The sequence below is a fragment of the Lathamus discolor genome, chromosome 1 (genome assembly GCF_037157495.1).
Source record: "Lathamus discolor isolate bLatDis1 chromosome 1, bLatDis1.hap1, whole genome shotgun sequence".
Lineage (NCBI taxonomy): Eukaryota > Metazoa > Chordata > Aves > Psittaciformes > Psittacidae > Lathamus > Lathamus discolor.
Window position 1 is genome coordinate 37,373,017 of NC_088884.1, and position 17,207 is coordinate 37,390,223.

The window sequence follows — 17,207 nt, forward strand, 5'->3', positions numbered from 1 at the left end:
AGTGTATCTATCTGGGCACAGCTGACTGCTTCCAGTTACACAACCAACCACCACTGCTTAAAGGTTAGGATCTAAGTGCTGTAATAAACATATCCTCATATCAAAGTCTTGTTCTGAAATGAATTTGGGTGAGCATGCATAACTGGGAAGACTTTCCTGCCTTAGAAATGAAGCAGAAAACTTGCTTAAGGTTTTCCTGTCATAACAAACAACAAAGTTACTTTCAAGTTAAGTATGAGAGAAGACAGAAGAAATCAAAACATGAAATCAAAGGGAAAAAGGAATTAGTTACAGCTGAGTGGAAAAGCTCAAAGATTTGAAGGGGAGCAATCTTGAGGCTTGATTTTAATTAAAGCTGCTACAAACTGATCAGAATTATATTCTAGAACAAGGATGAGGAATAAAAAAGGAGCCTTCCATCTCCCCCCCCCCCACAAAGCATGTTAGAAATGATCAGACCCTGCAGCTGAATTCCATCTCACACAGATGAGACACAGGAGAGAGCTTAATTAAATAAGTTTATTGTCTAACGTTTACAGTTGTACATTGCCGCTGTAAAGCGCGACAAAGATCTGCAGCAGGAACTCCTCGTTCTCCGTTTCCCTCCCCTGAACAGTGCTTGAGGAACCAGGCCTTGTTCTTTAAACTCAGAAGCAAAGTGGACGTGAAGTTTTAGTGGCACAGCTCGCACGAGTACAGGTTGAAATGGAACAGCAGGGCTCACTTCTCAGTGGGACAGCAGCTGCCACCACACTGTGCCCCCCACAGCAGGACAAGATCCCAATGCCCTGGGCCCTGCGATGCAGCAAACCCACCCCAGAACCAGCTCCCAGGTGAGATGTGTATCAGCCTCTGGTAAAACATGATTGTCCACCCTTAGAGCTAAGAGAGAGGTGCCCGAGTGGGGACAGCGCAAAAGAAGGAGTGCCCAGTTCAGTGATGGGGAAATGCAAGTTAAAAAAGTATAAAAAACTAACATAAAATACAAGCTCCAGATACATTTTGTCACGTGGCAATTAATTTTGAATTCAGATTTCTTTCTTCTCCTCTTAAGGACAGGGAAATAAAGCTAACATTTGAATGCTGTGTGCAAAGAGTGTTTACTGACACCAAACTGATACATTTGAGCATCTCACTGCAGCGTTTGGACAGCAAGGTAGATGAACTGGTTTCCAGCATCACAGGCAACACTAGATAATACTTAAACAAGATAGATAATGTAAACTGGATTCTTAAGGCAGCCGGTACTAACGCTGCTCACAGGCGTTGCTCGGTGCCCATTGCAGGAATGGGCCACACAGCACTTGAAAACAAGTCAAAAGAAAATAGCACTGTTGGATTAAATGATGCATGTTGTCGAAATACTTTCCCTTTCCACACAAACCATGAAATATTTGGACATCTAGAAAAATAATGCACCTACTCCTCCAACCTCAGCCTGTTCTTTTACAAATATTTCAAAGTACTGATAAATAATAGTGACTGCCAGCAGAATGCCAGTGCCCGAGCCGATGGCACCCAGGAAGTCAGCCAATACTGAAAGGGCACCGATGCACAATCCACCAAATGCAGCAGCTGTAGGGATATACCTGCACCACAGGGAAAGAGAAAAGAAAGCATTCAGCATCATGAATCTTCACCCAAGGGCTCAAGCAATGCATCTGCTGCTACAGCAATCAACTGGAATATTGAGAGACAAAAGCTGAGGGAGGGGATGCCCCTCCTCTACTCTGCTTTCGTGAGAACCCCCCTGCAGTCCTGTGTCCAGCTCTGAGGCCCCCAACATAGTAAGGATGTGGAGCTGCTGTTGCAAGTCAAGAGGAGGATGTGAAGATGCTGCAAGGGCTGGAGCAGCTCTGCTCTGGAGCCAGGCTGTGAGAGCTGGGCTGGTTCAGCCTGGAGAAGAGAAGGCTCCATACGGGGAGACCTTAGAGCAGCTCCAGTGCCTAATGGAGACTGATATGGACTCGAGAGAGAGGCTATTTACAAGTGCATGCAGAGACAGGACAAGGGGAATGGCTTCAAACTGCCCGGAAAGATTTAGATTGGACATTAGAAGAAGTTCTTCCCTGTGAGGGTGCTGAGGCGCTGGCACAGGGTGCCCAGAGAAGCTGTGGCTGCCCCATCCCTGGCAGTGTTCAAGGCCAGGTTGGACACAGGGGCTTGGAGCAACCTGCTCTGGTGGAAGGTGTCCCTGCTTGTGGCAGGGGTTGAACTGGATGAGCTTTACGGTCCCTTTCAGATGAAACCTTTCTATGTTCTATGCAATTTCGCATTGCAAATGGAACTCTGCCATGAACCGTCTTCTGTATTTGTACAAAGTAGAGACTAAAATAAATATTCACCAAGAGGAAAGCTGGGTGAATAACTGAACACTGGCAAAGCTTTTCACTGCACAGGACAGCACACGTGTATGGAGAATTGCTATGTAACCTCCACAGGAACAGGATAACTGCTCTGACTGAAACACAAAGGGATACATCTACCTTTCCATACAGACCAGCAGGCTTTGTGTACTGCATAAAATACCACTTTTATAGCATCAGCTTAGTTCAGGAATGGTAAATTAAACACCTGTAAAACCCAAGGAATCTTCCTTGTACGAACACAGCAGAGATTCGGGCCAAATTCCCTCATTATGCCACTTACAAAAGAGGCGCTACAGGTAAACCTTTTATCTACTGCTATAAATGCCTAGTGTGTTATCAGGAACAGCTGAAAGGGAAGAACCCAGACACGTGCAGTGGAAAGAGGTCTCCAACATTTCCAAGAACACCTGCTCTAGCTGACAGCACCCTCGAGCACCCTGTTGGAAGTCACCATTTCCTTACCTGTTCAGCTCGTGAACCATTGAAGTGTCCCTGTGGCCTCTCATCACCATCTGCTGCTCTTTGAGTTGCTTGGCAACCTGCAAAAAAGAGAGTTTTATGGAACTGCTGCAGTGTTTCATAGTCACCTGATATTTAGTCAGAGGAGTAACTGATGAGTGATTAGCCAGGCAGGTCTAAATGAAGACATCTAGGCAGGTTTATCGCAACACCTACGTCTTTCGCTGATGAGCCAGACACCTCAATCCAAGTCTTGGAGAAGAATGCGCAGGATCCCAACATAAATATGATATAAACTATGACATGAACAGGATCCTCAAATATTGCACCCATGGATTCAGGGGGGGACAAGTAGTAGCACAGGCCACCAACAGGGTAAGAGCGAGCAGGGCCACCACCACTGACGTCCTGTGAGGGGAAGAAAAAGAAAATCAGTTATTTTGCCAAGAAAGGTTAGAATAAATGATCCTTGAGGTCATTCCAACCTGATATTCTACGAGATTCCTCACAGACCTCTGGCTTTCCTATCATGGAATGGTTTGGGTTGGAAGGGACCTTAAAGCTCATCCATCTCCAACCCCCTGCCACAGGCAGGGACACCTTCCACTAGAGCAGGTTGCTCTAAGCCCCTGTGTCCAACCGGGCCTTTGACACTGCCAGGGATGGGGCAGCCACAGCTTCTCTGGGCACCCTGTGCCAGCCCCTCAGCATCCTCACAGGGAAGAACTTCTTCCCAATATCTAATCTGAATCTCCCCTCTGTCAGTTTAAAGTACTATCCAGTATTTCCAGAAGAATTCCTCTTCAGTGTTTAAAAGAGCTTTTATATACAAATGTTCAAAAGTGTTCAGCTTTCTGCTGCTTAAATATCAGTTTCACAATGAAGTAGTATGTACAAACAGTTAATTTTAAGTGGTAAAATACTTACTGCCCACTGTCCTAGTAAATTCACAAGGAAGTTGCCACTAAAACGAACAGACAACATCTGGGAAATGACATAGAGGTTTGAAACTAAGGCAGACTGCAGAATGATGGGAATGTTGGAGGTATAGAAGAGCTTGATCGGATAGCTACTGTACTGTCCCCGGTAGCGTGCAGACTTGATGGGTAAATCAACACGAAACCCCTATGGAAAGAACACAAACACACCAGGCTTATTTCCAGCACAGAAGGTGTTCCTCAAATGCCAAAAAAACATTCCTGACCAGAGCCTTCTGGCTGGATAAACAAGGAGTGCAAGGTCTGAGACAGTGAAAGCCAGAGGTTTTCTGTCACAGCCTGGATCCAAATTTTAAGGAGTTGTAAGTGTTACTGATTGGTTTTATTATGTTCTTTTTACATAAACATAATCTCTCATCTGCTAAATGACATCCCTATAACATACACTTTATAGAACAGGGCTCAATAAAATACTTTAACTGAAGTAGCCAGTTATCAGCAGGAATTGTGTGGTAAGGCGCATTCCTCTGGGGCAGGCCTCTGGCTGAGTAGACCCAAGAAAAGCCACATGGGTTTGAAAACCACATAATCCCATTTTTTTCTGCCAGCACTGACTCGACAGCTTAAAAAGAATAATAATAAATCACATTTTAGCCACACACACAAAACAAGAAAATCACCCTATGGATCCCGCTTTAGGGTCCACTTTAGTAAATACTTAAAAGTTTATACTTATATACTTGGTATTTAAGCATGAGCTTAAGCAGTTAAGACTTAAATTTTAAAGAATTAAATTTAATGCTAGCTAAGGATTTCAGGAAACTGAGGGGAAAACCAAATCAGCTCTGCACTGATTACATGGCTGTTTCTAGAGAAAATCCATACATACCCACCCCAAAGCAGGAAGGCTCTTCACTCTGTCCAAGAATATTCTTCCAAGTCACTGATGAGTATTCACCCATATTTGTGTGACAACTACTGCAACTCCAGAAGCCATTCTTAATAAAAATACTGTCATAGTGTGTATGGCATTTAATGGAATGTGGGCTACAGAATTTAACAGCAGCACTGTCCCAGAGGTATGTTACTGAACAGCAGTACTGGAACAAAGAGTGTTCATTGCTCAAAGCTGGGAGAGACTAGACTTTAACTTGTGCATTTCCCCCCAGTGACTGCAGTGTTCAGGGGCTGTGCACTCCCACCTCTGCAGCTGCAGAGCTACTATGAGGAATTGCGCATTTTACCTGGAAATAGATGACTACAGCAAATACAAACACTGTAGCAATCAGGTTCATGAGATTGGGCAGATTCTGTCGGTAAAAAGCTTCCCGCAAAGCCCGGACCTTGTCAGTTCGTGTAGCCAGAAGGTGAAATAAGGCAATCACAGCCCCCTCAAACTCTGTCCCTGCACATAACAAAAGAGTCAAAGGAATTTTCATCTGTAATTTAAAAACCTGTTAAAAAAATGGCATCTTTGTTTTGGAAATTTGACACAGTAAAATCTGATACAATAGGACATAAATCCTGTTTCAACAGATGTATCACAATACAGGATTCTGGTTTAGCTTAATCTACCAAAACATTATTCCTGGTTAAAACAACCAAACAAATCCCCAAACCAACCAAACAAAAACGTCAAGTCACACACATGAAAGAATACACTTTTCCTTTCTTTTCTGGGGAAGGAGAATGATTAGAAGTAATAAACAATGAGGAAAATAGCTTTAGAAAAGGAGTAATGAAATACAACAAAGCTACTAAGGTGAAATGAAAGCAAACTAAAATAATGGCTCCGGACTCCAACTGTATTAAACTAGTTAACTCCTTGACGCAACAGGCTGTTTCTTAATTTAGCACTGCTTGTTTCTAGGGTCTCAGGACAACCAGATGCTGTCAAGGATCGGCTGAGGAAGGAAGAGATGGTAGTGTCTGAAGAATCAAACCAGTTTAAAGTAATTTGTAGGCACTAACTATAAAAGCATCCTATAGCTTGGATCATAACCAGCTCCTCTGAACACAGTATTTCTTATCTTCTCTGTTTCTAGGGACTAAATGATGCTGAAACAAGACTAATTTGGTTTGGAAATCCAAAATCTTCAGTCAGGGGGCTTTAACTGCTGCAATTCAAATCAGCAAAGGAAAACTTGCAGGTTATTTATTCATCTTCACATAAGTCAGACCAATTTTGATCTTCAGTGTTAGACATTTAACTTTAGAAGGTAATCATAGAATGGTTTGGGTTGGAAGGGCCCTTAAAGCTCACCCAGTTCCAACTCCCTGCCACAGGCAGGGACACCTTCCATAGAGCAGGTTGCTCCAAGCCCCTGTGTCCAACCTGGCCTTGAACACTGCCAGGGATGGGGCAGCCACAGCTTCTCTGGGCACCCTGTGCCAGCGCCCCGGCACCCTCACAGGGAAGAGCTTCTGCCTAAGAGCTCATCTCAATCCCCCCTCTGGCAGGTTAAAGCCATTCCCCTTTGTCAGTCCCTCTCCAGGTCTCTTGTTGGCCCCTTTAGGCACTGGAAGCTGCTCTAAGGTCTCTCTGGAGCCTTCTCTTCTCCAGGCTGAACCAGCCCAGCTCTCTCTGCCTAATAATAATTATCACACATTAAAACATTTTTAATAGCCATCAGATACACACTGATAGTTTCTGCATAAGTACACATCCACTGAAACACATTATAACTAACTGTAACGGCACACGTACCTCTGCCAGTGTTGATGGTAGTAGGACTAAAGGCCTTCCAGACAATGGTTTCACAGATATTGGTAGCAATAAACAGGGAAATACCAGATCCCAAGCCATAGCCTTTCTGTAGCAACTCATCTAACAGCAACACGATCAAACCAGCAACAAACAGCTGTGGGGAAAGGAACAGAACTGAGCAGAACGAAGAGTAAATCAAGAATTATGTATTAATTCCCTGCTTCTGTATTTTCATCATGTTGGAGTGTGCCGAGGAAGTTTTTTACCTGTACATCATTCCTGCAGTATTTCTGCCCTCTCATGTACAAACGCCTGCACATCTCACCTGCCAACAATCCCCATGACTGTTCAACACAGACACTTGCAAACAGATTACTCAGCAAGCATTGAATTTTGGGCATTTACTGGTTTGCTCTACAGAATAATGTCTCAAAGCTGCATCTATGCTGTTCAGTGAGAAGTCCTTCATGATACTTAACAGCAGCTACTGCTTCAAAGTCTACTAATTCCTTTACCTGTTAAACAGCCACTCCTATCTGAAACAGTTCTGATACTAACTATGCCAGCTTTCTCCTCCGTTATGGAATATTTAGGATTTCTCATATATAGACGGGTACAAAGGGTGATGGTTTACAGCATTAAAAAGAAACAAATAAAAGGCAACCAGACATAAAAAGAATTTTTCTTTCCAGCTATATTGTATCCAACCAGTCTCAGTTACACACAAAATAGCTCATTACAAACCTGAATTATAATAAGAAGACAAATTCCAGCACCCATTTCTGCAGGATCTCCATACATTCCAGTCATAACATACACAATGGCTTGCCCAATGGTAATAATCATCCCAAATACTAAAACAAGAGAGAAAGCAAATCCTTTAAATATCCTTTGCTGCAATCACCTACCAAAGAAATCTCAGAGCTACTATCCCTTAGGCAGGCTGCTTTCCCCAGAGTAAAAACGTGCTCACTGCTTTCCATTGGAAAAGTGCTTACACTTCTGAGCTCCATTGAACAGGGCTCTGTCTTTTGGAGTGTCACCAACTTCAATGATCTTCGCTCCAGCCAGCAGCTGCATGATCAAACCAGAAGTCACAATGGGGGAGATACCTAATTCCATCAAAGTACCTGAACAGGAAGAAAAAGTAACACTATCAGATATTAGGATATTAACACAATTGGATATTAGGAACAATTTCTTCACCGAGAGGGTGCTCAGGCATTGGAGCAGGCTGCCCAGGCAGTGCTGGAGTCACCATCCCTGGAAGTGTTCAAACACCAAGTAGATGAGGCTCTTAGCCACGTGGTTTAGTGGTGGTCTTGGCAGTGCTGGGGTAATGGTTGGACTTGATGATCTTAAAGGTCTTTTCCAACCTACTTAATTCTATGATTCTAATTGCCATTTAAACATCTCTCCTAAAGAATTCTCCTCTGAGGATATTAGGTCTGGTGAAAGGTTTCTGAGCTATAAGGAACACTTTTCATAATGCTTCCAACATATTCTATTCCAGCCCAGGTATGATCAAAGCAAAGACTGTAATCTCCGCACAAAAGAAGGCTGCTGTGCTAAAATCTGTCATTTTGAAGGCAGCATGAAAAACCTGTGCAGCATTTCACTCCAAATACTTCTGTGGAACCATGTTAACACCAGAGGTCAACGTACACTGAAGCTCAGCTTTTTGGCATAGCCTATCAAGGAACAGTACATGCACAGCTGATCAGCCCAGTAGCTTCTCTGACCTCTCACCCCACCTCTGGAAGGGGCCCCTTCTCTGGGGGGAGGTATCAGGCTTTGCTTATGGATCAGTCGTTTATTCAGAAGCTTTGAGTGACACGTGCTGCCTAACAATAGCAGGGGCTGCCCCTTCCCTCTGACAGTATAAGGAAAAAAGTGTCTATCCATCCCCTAGCCTCTTTTTTCCAGAGAGAAACACATCTGGGATATGCACATTTTATGGCAAAGAATCCTTTTTTTTTTTTTTAGGATCTCTTTCTATCTCTTTCTATAGATGAATATCTACCTTAGATGCCCCCTGATGCCTTTCCCCAAGTGCTTCTTTAGTTCCACTGTATCCTTTGTGGCATGGCAGATTAGGACTGCGCAATATTCACTCTGTGGCACTTTACAGATGTGCACAGGCATTTCCTCTGAGCTTTTCAACCTGTACTTAAGCCAGGAGGTTTTCCCCTCTTATCCCTCAATAGCTTCATTTCCTGAAGAGCCTTTAATAAGTCATCTGAATTCAACAAAGGGGTTTTGAGCACCTTCCTTATTGTCTGGAGTCTTCATTTCTGCCTAACTACCATTGGTAGTCTTCATTTCAGCTCTATCTTTTCAAAAATTCAAATCTCTACTTCTCCCAACAGCAAGAAAATGGGGATGTCAAAAACTTCAGCTTTTACCTCCCATCCTCCAATGATCTCCAGTCATTGTAAAAGTAACCTTCCCACTCCTGCTTTATAGTGCTTTCAGTCTCTCTCATCTTCTGTCTGGGTAGTGAACAGCTTATTTTGTATCTGCTAGTGAGACATAGTTTTATATGTAAATTCTGCAGTACGGTTTGAAGCAGGTAGCTTATTTACCTTCTTGTGCTATCTTCACTGGTGTGACCAAATTAGCCATTCCTAAATAATTTGTACCTTCACATTAGAGGGTTCCACCAATTTTCTTAGTTCCAGCAATTTCCGTGATACAGATGAGGTCAGTGTCCCCATTCAGAGTCACATGTGAGATCACCCATCTGAGTTTTAGACTTCTAGCATTAGTTTAAGTCTTCTTATACATTTGGTTGGGAGCCACTTGTCTATTCTAAACTAAGTTAGTTTGGCTTTGCTAAGCTATCAGCCCCATCACCTATGCCCTTAACTTTCCCACCTATAAAACTACTCACATACAATGCCGTCAAAATACGATAAGGCATGTTTCTAGCCTACACTCTCTTACTGCACACTAGTGCCGTTTGTAAGTGGTGGGGCAGAAGATTCCCTGTCCCACATATTAATCAGAAAGAGGCTGCTCTACAATTCAAAGGAGAATCATCTCAGAACTTCAGAATCAAGATTAACCTCATCTGCATGTCAAAGGAAACCCCATCACCAAGATGAAGAACTCCTCGAGGATCAGTCAATTTTAATTATATCTCTGTTAAGAACTTTACAGAGTGTTTCAACATGACATCTGGGTTGTATGAGATTTTACAGCCAACCATTTATCTCCTGCTCTGTTTATAGCCATAAAAACAGAGGAAGGAATAATCTACTAACCTCTGTTTGACGCAAGAATAACTCGCATCCAATAGAACGGATCTGCAGAATCTGATGACATGATTCCAAACAAAGGTATCTGTCAAAGCACACAACAGTGTTAGACATACACAAAGCCAGCATGCATTAATCCAAAACTCTTAGTGCACAATGGTTCAACTATTACACTCTTCAGAATCACTTATTCCAATTCTTTTTAATTAAACCAGAGGCATTGACACCATCTATTTTAATCCCCCAACTGGGGTATGACTCAAGCGGACTAAACTAAGACCCTTCTACAGGACAAAGAGAAACCCCTAGAAAGAATCAGTGCCCATAAACCAGATTCCTGCAGTTAAAGATGTAAATGCCTGACATGTCATTCTGGAATACTACAACTCCCCAAAAGAACAGGAAAAGCATAAAACCAGTTACCCACCACAGATCATCCACAGAAGAGGGGAAAACATCAGATTACTTATGCCATTACTTATTTCACCAAATCTTTGCAGCAAATTGGAGTTTCAAATAAAGAGAGAGACAAAATTCTAGCAAAGCATCTTGGAGATGACAGAAGCAAGCAGGGTTTTAATTCTTTCTTTTAAACTGTCCCAAGTAGAATTTATTTCCCATACAAATTAAAGATACAACATAAATTACGATGTAAGTACCTTCTTCCAGCAAGTTTAAACATTCAAATTCCACAGCGGGTGATGTGTTTTAAAATACCCCACGCAGAACTGTCAAAGTTAGCCAAGTTTATACAAAACCTCCAACATTCTATATGACAGTCCTGAGGGATTTTGAGCTCTTTACAACTCTTCTGCATCACAAAAGCAGTAGACCAGGAACCCAGGGAAACCTAATAGACTTATTCCTGAAAACTCCAGTCTGCACCATCAAATTTCCTTATTTAATTATTTTAATATTTTGTATAGATTCAAAATCTTAATGATGCATATATCCAGCAGGTAGACAAATTACATGTTGTTCTAGCTCTGGTATCATTCCCACCTCCTCCTTCCAAAGAAATAGGTCAGTACAAGAGCTGGGTTTTAGCCTTTCAACAGTCCTTCAGTGTTGTAAACAGTCATTACTAAACTACTGCTCCAGAGTCTGGAATTGGTAAGTTGATAAATATAACTTTAAAAGCCTGATTCTGAACAGTTCATTTTAAGTATGAAAACATAAAATACAGTTCAGTCTAAGAGGTCTACAAGCTCTAAAAAACTATGCATCAAGTAATACACGGATTCTTAATGAAACCCAGCAAAACAACACTATCTGTTTACAACCCAGGTACAGGTTCTAGGAACTCCTGCAACTATGAGTAATAAAGATCATGTCAATGTTTACAAAGAGCTGTTTTGGAGGGGCTGGCTGATGTCTTTGCCAGTATATTCACAAAAAACAAGTTCTGAATGTCAAGTCAAAGACCTCAGGAAAACATTTTCCTGCAACCTTTACAACCCATCTGCTTGTTCAAGAGGAATCAGGTAAAAGGTCAATTCTATTTCACTCAACACTGCTAAAATGGCAATTTAGCTATGAGCAGAAGGTAAAAAAGACATCAAATTGCTCAGTTTGCTTATGCTGCTCAGTGTGGAACCAGCTCGGCTGTTGACCCTGCAGCCAGTGTTCTCATCTGATAGGAGCCTTCACACAACAAGAAAAAACATGATGTATTTTAGACTAAATAGAAAGAATTAGTCTGTGAAAACATATGTAATCCACAATAAAGACTATTTCAGAGAATCAGGTTTAACTGAAGTATTAAATACTTCATCATAAAGTAGTAGATCAACACGAAACACAAACTTCTCACCCTTTTAGCGTTCTGTTTTATATATACAGAGCACACAGTGTCTGAACAGAGGGAACATCAACACCCACCTGGCAGCATACTAAGAAAATGAAGAGCGTGATGGCTGTCCATAGCACCTTCTCTCTGAACTGGATCTACGGAACAGATCATAGAGGTTAATGTGTTCACTGGATGTAGAATTTTCACTGTGCAGAAACAATGCAGAGTAAAATTAATGAAATTAATTAAATGCAAAGATACTGAACCAGAAGCATCATCCCTCATTAGAATTTAATACGATTTCAGATTTTATAGAGACAGTCATGGGCTTCTGTGTAGCCAGAGACACCTGGGCTCTGGCAGACAGCATAGCTGAGACTCAGTCAGTAGAATGTATTTTACATAGGATTGTAATACAGTGGGTATTTACAGAAAAGGGACAGCATGGCTAAAAACACAGACATACCAGAACAAGCACAAAAGATTAAAGCAAAACTCCCTTTATGTTCAGTGATTAGTGCTCTAGGCTTCAACAAGTTGGAGGCACAGTTTTGTAAGGCTGGAAGTTACTAAACTAAAGCACTATACATTTATTTAAGAGATTTAACTGCTGTGAAGACAAGTGAGAAGGACCATGAAGTCTGGGCAGTAATTCAAAATGCTGAGAATTAAGTTCTTCAAAGGGTGTTAGAAGCAGCTTAAAATCACCATTATCTCCATGAACACAGACCACAAAATCATTTTTAGACTCTTTTTTCCCCCCCCTCAAAAATGCTTTTATTGATGCAGATTATACATTACTTTTTAAAAGGATGTCAGATTAATGATCATTAGTCACTAATACATTGAAGAGAATCTCAGGGTCACGACATTTGAGGCAACTGTAACTACTGCCAGGCACAAGAGAAGAATCACAAGATTTAAATTTAAACCAGAGGATTGCTCAAAGCATGAGGTAGAAAGAAATGCTCCTGAAGAGACCAGAGAGCACCAAGATGCTGTTTTATCTTCAAGTTCCCACCTCTCCTCCACGGACCAGAAACACTGGGATAAGTGTGCTCACTGAAGGCAAGAGTACCGCAGCTACTAGAATGTGACATGAGCTAACAGGTAAGACAGATACAGCAGAAATAGAAGCTTTCTGCCTCCAACCACTGAACCTGCCTGGAGAGAAGTAACAAGAAGAAAGATTAGTGCCTGGTTTTATTGGTGCTGAACACCCACAAATGAGAAACTGCAAACTGATGCAACAGCACAGCTTCTCAAGCAAGAGAAACCCCATAATAGTGTCTTTATAAATTAAATCATGCACTTACTTTGAAGTAAAATAATGCCTCTAATTCAATTTATTTACTGATACTGGCTCACTCTTTTAAAAGAGGCCAGATGCTAAAAATACAGGAGTACAAAGATAAAAAAAGACAAATAGTGACAGCAGCAAATAAATCCAGACAGTGTCTTGTGTTCGACTTTACGCAGTGCTGACCCACTTTACCAAGTGCTGTTTGAATTTTACAGTTCAGATTTTACGTACAGACTTGTAAAAAGAAAAACACTTCATCAAAGGATCTCTGCAGCCCCACTGTTAACCTCAGCTCCCAGAGAACCACTCAGGTTCTACAACTGCCCTGGCTCTCTCTGTAAGTGCATTGAGTATGAGCATAAGAGAGATTCTGCATCGCCCAAATCAGAGTTATTCCCAAGGAAAACAGTCGCTCTGATTCAAAAAGATGGGAAAATAAGCCCAGGAGGCAGCTGAATCCGTATGCCAGGAAAAACAAAACACAGACTGCTACAAAAACACTGTAAGCACAAGCGGTAACAAGCACAGGGATGATACATTTCATCATCTGATCAGATTCACTTGGACATTTTATTCCTTTGACATTTTTCTTGTAATTTGTAAAACTGAAGGGACTTAAACTCCATCTTCTTGGTGTTCTGAACAGTGTGTTCCACTTAGAAAAATCTGAGCTTAAGAGGGAAATATGAACTGATATCACTAACTACAAAGTAGCAATTGCTTCTGCTCATCAAGCTGGCCAAAACACAAAAGCAACACTCCCCACTGACAGAGAACATCTCTCAGTGAGAGCCCAACTGAATCAAAACTCCACCTTCACTCAGTGCCCTGGTGCCGGCCAGCACAGAGGTCATTTTCTTCCTGTAACTGGTACATCGTAGACAAAATTGATTTATTTTTTCTATTTTATCTTCGTTTCTTGTCCTGGCCTTAACCAATCCACTACAACCATTACTAATGATGTCTGCCAGTGCCAGCTTGCAAGGAAACAGTAAGTAACAAAGAATTAATTAGACAGAATGATCTAACTCACTTGATAAACTACAAGTGAGCAAGGCACAGCACTTAAGATGGTCAAAGGGCTCTTCAGTGTAAGAAGGAAGCTCCCAGTTATATTTTCACTTCAAATCTGTACGAAGCTGGCAATTGGCCGCCATTGCCCAGACAGCGACCTAGATAGTAATAAAGACAAAGTGACCCAAATAGAGAGGACAGGAATCTTGGCACCTCTCTGAGAATCCTTCATCTGCTCTTGGAGGACATGGACAGATTGAGCCCCTGTTCCTCTCTGGCAAAGAGAAAGGCAGGAGGAAAAAAGAAACCAAAAGCAAGAGAAAAATCACAACTGCCAATGAGCTCTACAGAAACATCAGTGTCTATAGATTTGTCTTGGCTTCTTCTTCCCATCCAACCCACCAGACAAAAATGGGATGGATGTGATCAGTTAATCCCAGATAGGATATAAATCAGCACCAGGAGATTGCACTATGGTTCACCACTGCAGAAACAAAGATGATACCTCTTATCCAGATCTGGAGCACCCAAATCTTAGCTCTGGAGACTACTGCTCTGAACATGACTTCAACCTCAAAAATTGATCTGGGAACCTGTCCCAAGACAGAAAGATGCTGGAAAGCAACAAGGAAGGACAGATGGAACAAAGAGCCAGGAAATAAATCCCAATCTTTTTAAAAATCAGTTCCAGAAGGGAATAATCAGAAGTTTTTAACTCTATTTTCTCCATTCAATCCAGCAGGCTCAGCTATGGCTACTGACACAAACATCTCTGCAGCCAGTCTTAACCTTTAGGAACCTCTCATCCACCAAAGAAGATTCCCTCATATGGTGCTATCTTCCCAGATGTGCATTTTCTTTTTAAGAATATAAAAATGAACATTTAGCTCTTAAGGAATTTTCATGCCAGTCAAATTTGTTACTCCAATGAGAACCTTTACCACCTAAATGGTATGTGCTTGCTTGAGTTTTTAAAGTAAAAAACAGTGGTTATGGGATGGGTTTTTGTCAAGGCAGGTCTCTTCCTGATCTGCAGAAATTCATTAATTTTAATCTAGAAAATGTGCTGAGGAAATGGGAAGCATTTCTAGGCCTAAGGGAACAGAGATCAGCTGTAAGTGAACTCAGTTCTCTGATTTCAGAACCAAGACAAGTGTCACATCCAGTAGGTGAACAGGGAGCAATTACCTGCCCTATGTCACAGATAGCTTCCTCACTTCATCAGGGTGAATCACAGCTAGGGGAGTAGAAAATATTTTGTGGAAAAGGAAGAACTAGATCTGTGATTACCAAGTGGAACAAGTTACCAGAAGGCTGTTAAGAATTCCTCATCATGGTAATATTTTACCTTGACATGGATTTCCCTCCTCCAAGGAATATGTCCTACTTCAGGGCCCACTGTCTGTATTTATACTGGAGCATGGACTCGAATATCACAATATCTGTGAACCAGTAAAGGAAGAACATAACGCAGCACTCACTTTTCTCTCTGGTTTCTGGATTTCGGGTAACACTGCACAGAATGGCTTAATAACTTCTAAAAATTTTACTGCTCCAGGAAACACACACACAAAAAAGAAGGAAAAAGATATTAATGAACCTTTATGAATTCAAAAAGCTTCATACAACTTTATTTAACTTCTAGGAGAAAACATAAAGTAAGTGCGCTATTTCATCCACACACTAATTTGGTGTCTGAAAACTAATGACCTCTTCTTAAAACAGCTGAAAACAGGGAATAAATGTGAAAGGAAGTTCTTTTTCTAATCAATTTGGTCCATTCTTCTCTCTACAGCTGGAATCATTTCAGATGTGGCACTGTGCACACCACCAGAAGTGAACTAAACTGTATTCCACCTAAAAATAAATGACCCAAATATCAGCCTGTGCTGGTTAAACACAGAAGTAAAGGATACTGACATCAGAAAGTATCCGTGTAGAGATGAGTATGTTGTGTTTCACACCAATATTTAGCTAAGAACATAATTCAATCACTAAAATATGTTCAGGAATCATCATTTAAATCACTGCAACTCTTATTCTGATCAGAACTTCGGGCGTGTTTGTTAAAATGCTTGGTACATCTCTTTTGACAGTTTCTCCTTTAACATCACAGAAAAGCTCAACAGTTCGAGCTCTTTCTCATGTGTTTGACGGTTCATCTGTCCTCCAAAACTTGCATGTTATTCCCAGCCTCAACACATTCAAATACCCACAGAAAATAACCATCAGTACGTCTCCGAAGAAAACACATTTATTACACCGAAAGCCAAATTTATCAACATTTTAGTCCAAATGCCACATTTACTTTCACATGCTGCGGTGATAAATTCCTCCCGTATTTACTCCAAGTCGCCGCACAGCTCATCACAACCCGCATCCCGCCCCGCAGCAGACGGCTCCCAAGCTAAAACACCGAGGCCAGAGGGACAAGCCAACCCACCCCACACGGTGCCGAGCGGTGCTTGGTCTCCCTCCGCCCGGCACCACGAGTCCTACCCGCCAGGAGGCTGCCCCGCTCCCGCTGCACCTAAGGCACGCCGGGCCGGCGGCCGGCCGCGTCCTGTCCTGCCCTGCCCTCATGCAGGCAGCAGCCCCGCTGCGCAGAGCGGCTGCCCCGCAGGCCGGGCCGGCTGCCCGGGCCGCCCCCCTGCCCGTACTCACTGCCCATGGCGGCGGGACGGCCGCTCCCCTCCGCCGCAAGCCGCTGTCGCCGCCGCTACGCTCCACCGCCTACCGGCGCCGTCACGTGCCGCCGGCGCAGGGCCCCACCCCCTGGCGCGCAGGCATCGCTCAGGACGACTATCGCTGCCCAGCGAGCACGGCGCTGCCGGCGCGGCGAGAAAGGTGATATCGGCCCCAGGAGGGACTCTCCGGGAGCCACCCCGCTGCAGGCCCCGAGGTGAGAGGAGAGGGACCCGCCGCAGGGGAAGCAGTCACGGGCACCGGGCGGATCAGGCTGCCGGCGGACAGCCACGACCGCGAAGGACCCGCTGGTAGCTGCGCTCCCAGAGTGCTCCGAGAGCGGGGAGGGGAGGGGCCTCACACCGCCACAGCCCCGCCTCACACCGCCACGGCCCCGCCTCACAACTCCATAGCCCCGCCTCGCACCTCCACAGCCCCGCCTCACACCGCCACAGCCCCGCCTCACACCTCCATGGCCCCGCCTCACACCTCCATAGCCCCGCCTCACACCGCCACAGCCCCGCCTCACACCTCCATAGCCCCGCCTCACACCTCCATAGCCCCGCCCCGCACCTCCATAGCCCCGCCTCACACCTCCACAGCCCCGCCTCACACCTCCACAGCCCCGCCTCACACCTCCACAGCCCCGCCTCACACCTCCACAGCCCCGCCTCACACCC

The 17,207-nt window shown here is 43.4% G+C and overlaps 1 protein-coding gene across 3 annotated transcripts; it reads right to left on the reverse strand.

The window, feature by feature from the left end:
- Positions 1–505: 505 nt before the first annotated feature.
- On the reverse strand, positions 506–16,851 carry SEC61A2 (SEC61 translocon subunit alpha 2). 3 transcript variants are annotated; one of them, XM_065667997.1, is made up of 12 exons: positions 16,507–16,851; positions 15,324–15,391; positions 11,615–11,680; positions 9,740–9,818; positions 7,472–7,603; positions 7,218–7,327; positions 6,474–6,627; positions 5,011–5,171; positions 3,756–3,953; positions 3,045–3,236; positions 2,832–2,908; positions 506–1,589 (listed from the first exon to the last, which is right to left on the reverse strand). In XM_065667997.1, exons 1-12 carry the CDS (start codon positions 16,511–16,513, stop codon positions 1,403–1,405), a joined length of 1,431 nt encoding a protein of 476 aa, XP_065524069.1. In that variant the 5' UTR covers positions 16,514–16,851; the 3' UTR covers positions 506–1,402. The 3 variants fall into 3 exon arrangements, with proteins under 3 accessions (XP_065524069.1, XP_065524077.1, XP_065524059.1); XM_065668005.1 differs by lacking the exon at positions 15,324–15,391 and adding an exon at positions 15,191–15,284 and having other exon boundaries at positions 16,507–16,850; XM_065667987.1 differs by lacking the exons at positions 15,324–15,391; positions 16,507–16,851 and adding exons at positions 12,547–12,689; positions 14,348–14,420.
- Between the last annotated feature and the right edge of the window lie 356 nt (positions 16,852–17,207).

Excerpts from the sequence above, each read along its gene's own strand:
- SEC61A2 (XM_065667987.1), bottom strand. The coding sequence starts at position 14,405 with ATGTTCAGAGCAGTAGTCTCCAGAGCTAAGATTTGGGTGCTCCAGATC. Across the intron at positions 7,604-9,739 it reads TATTCTTGCGTCAAACAGAG|GTACTTTGATGGAATTAGGT; the intron begins GTTAGTAGATTA and ends CTTCCTGTTCAG. Across the intron at positions 3,954-5,010 it reads CTGTAGTCATCTATTTCCAG|GGGTTTCGTGTTGATTTACC; the intron begins GTAAAATGCGCA and ends TTCTTTCCATAG.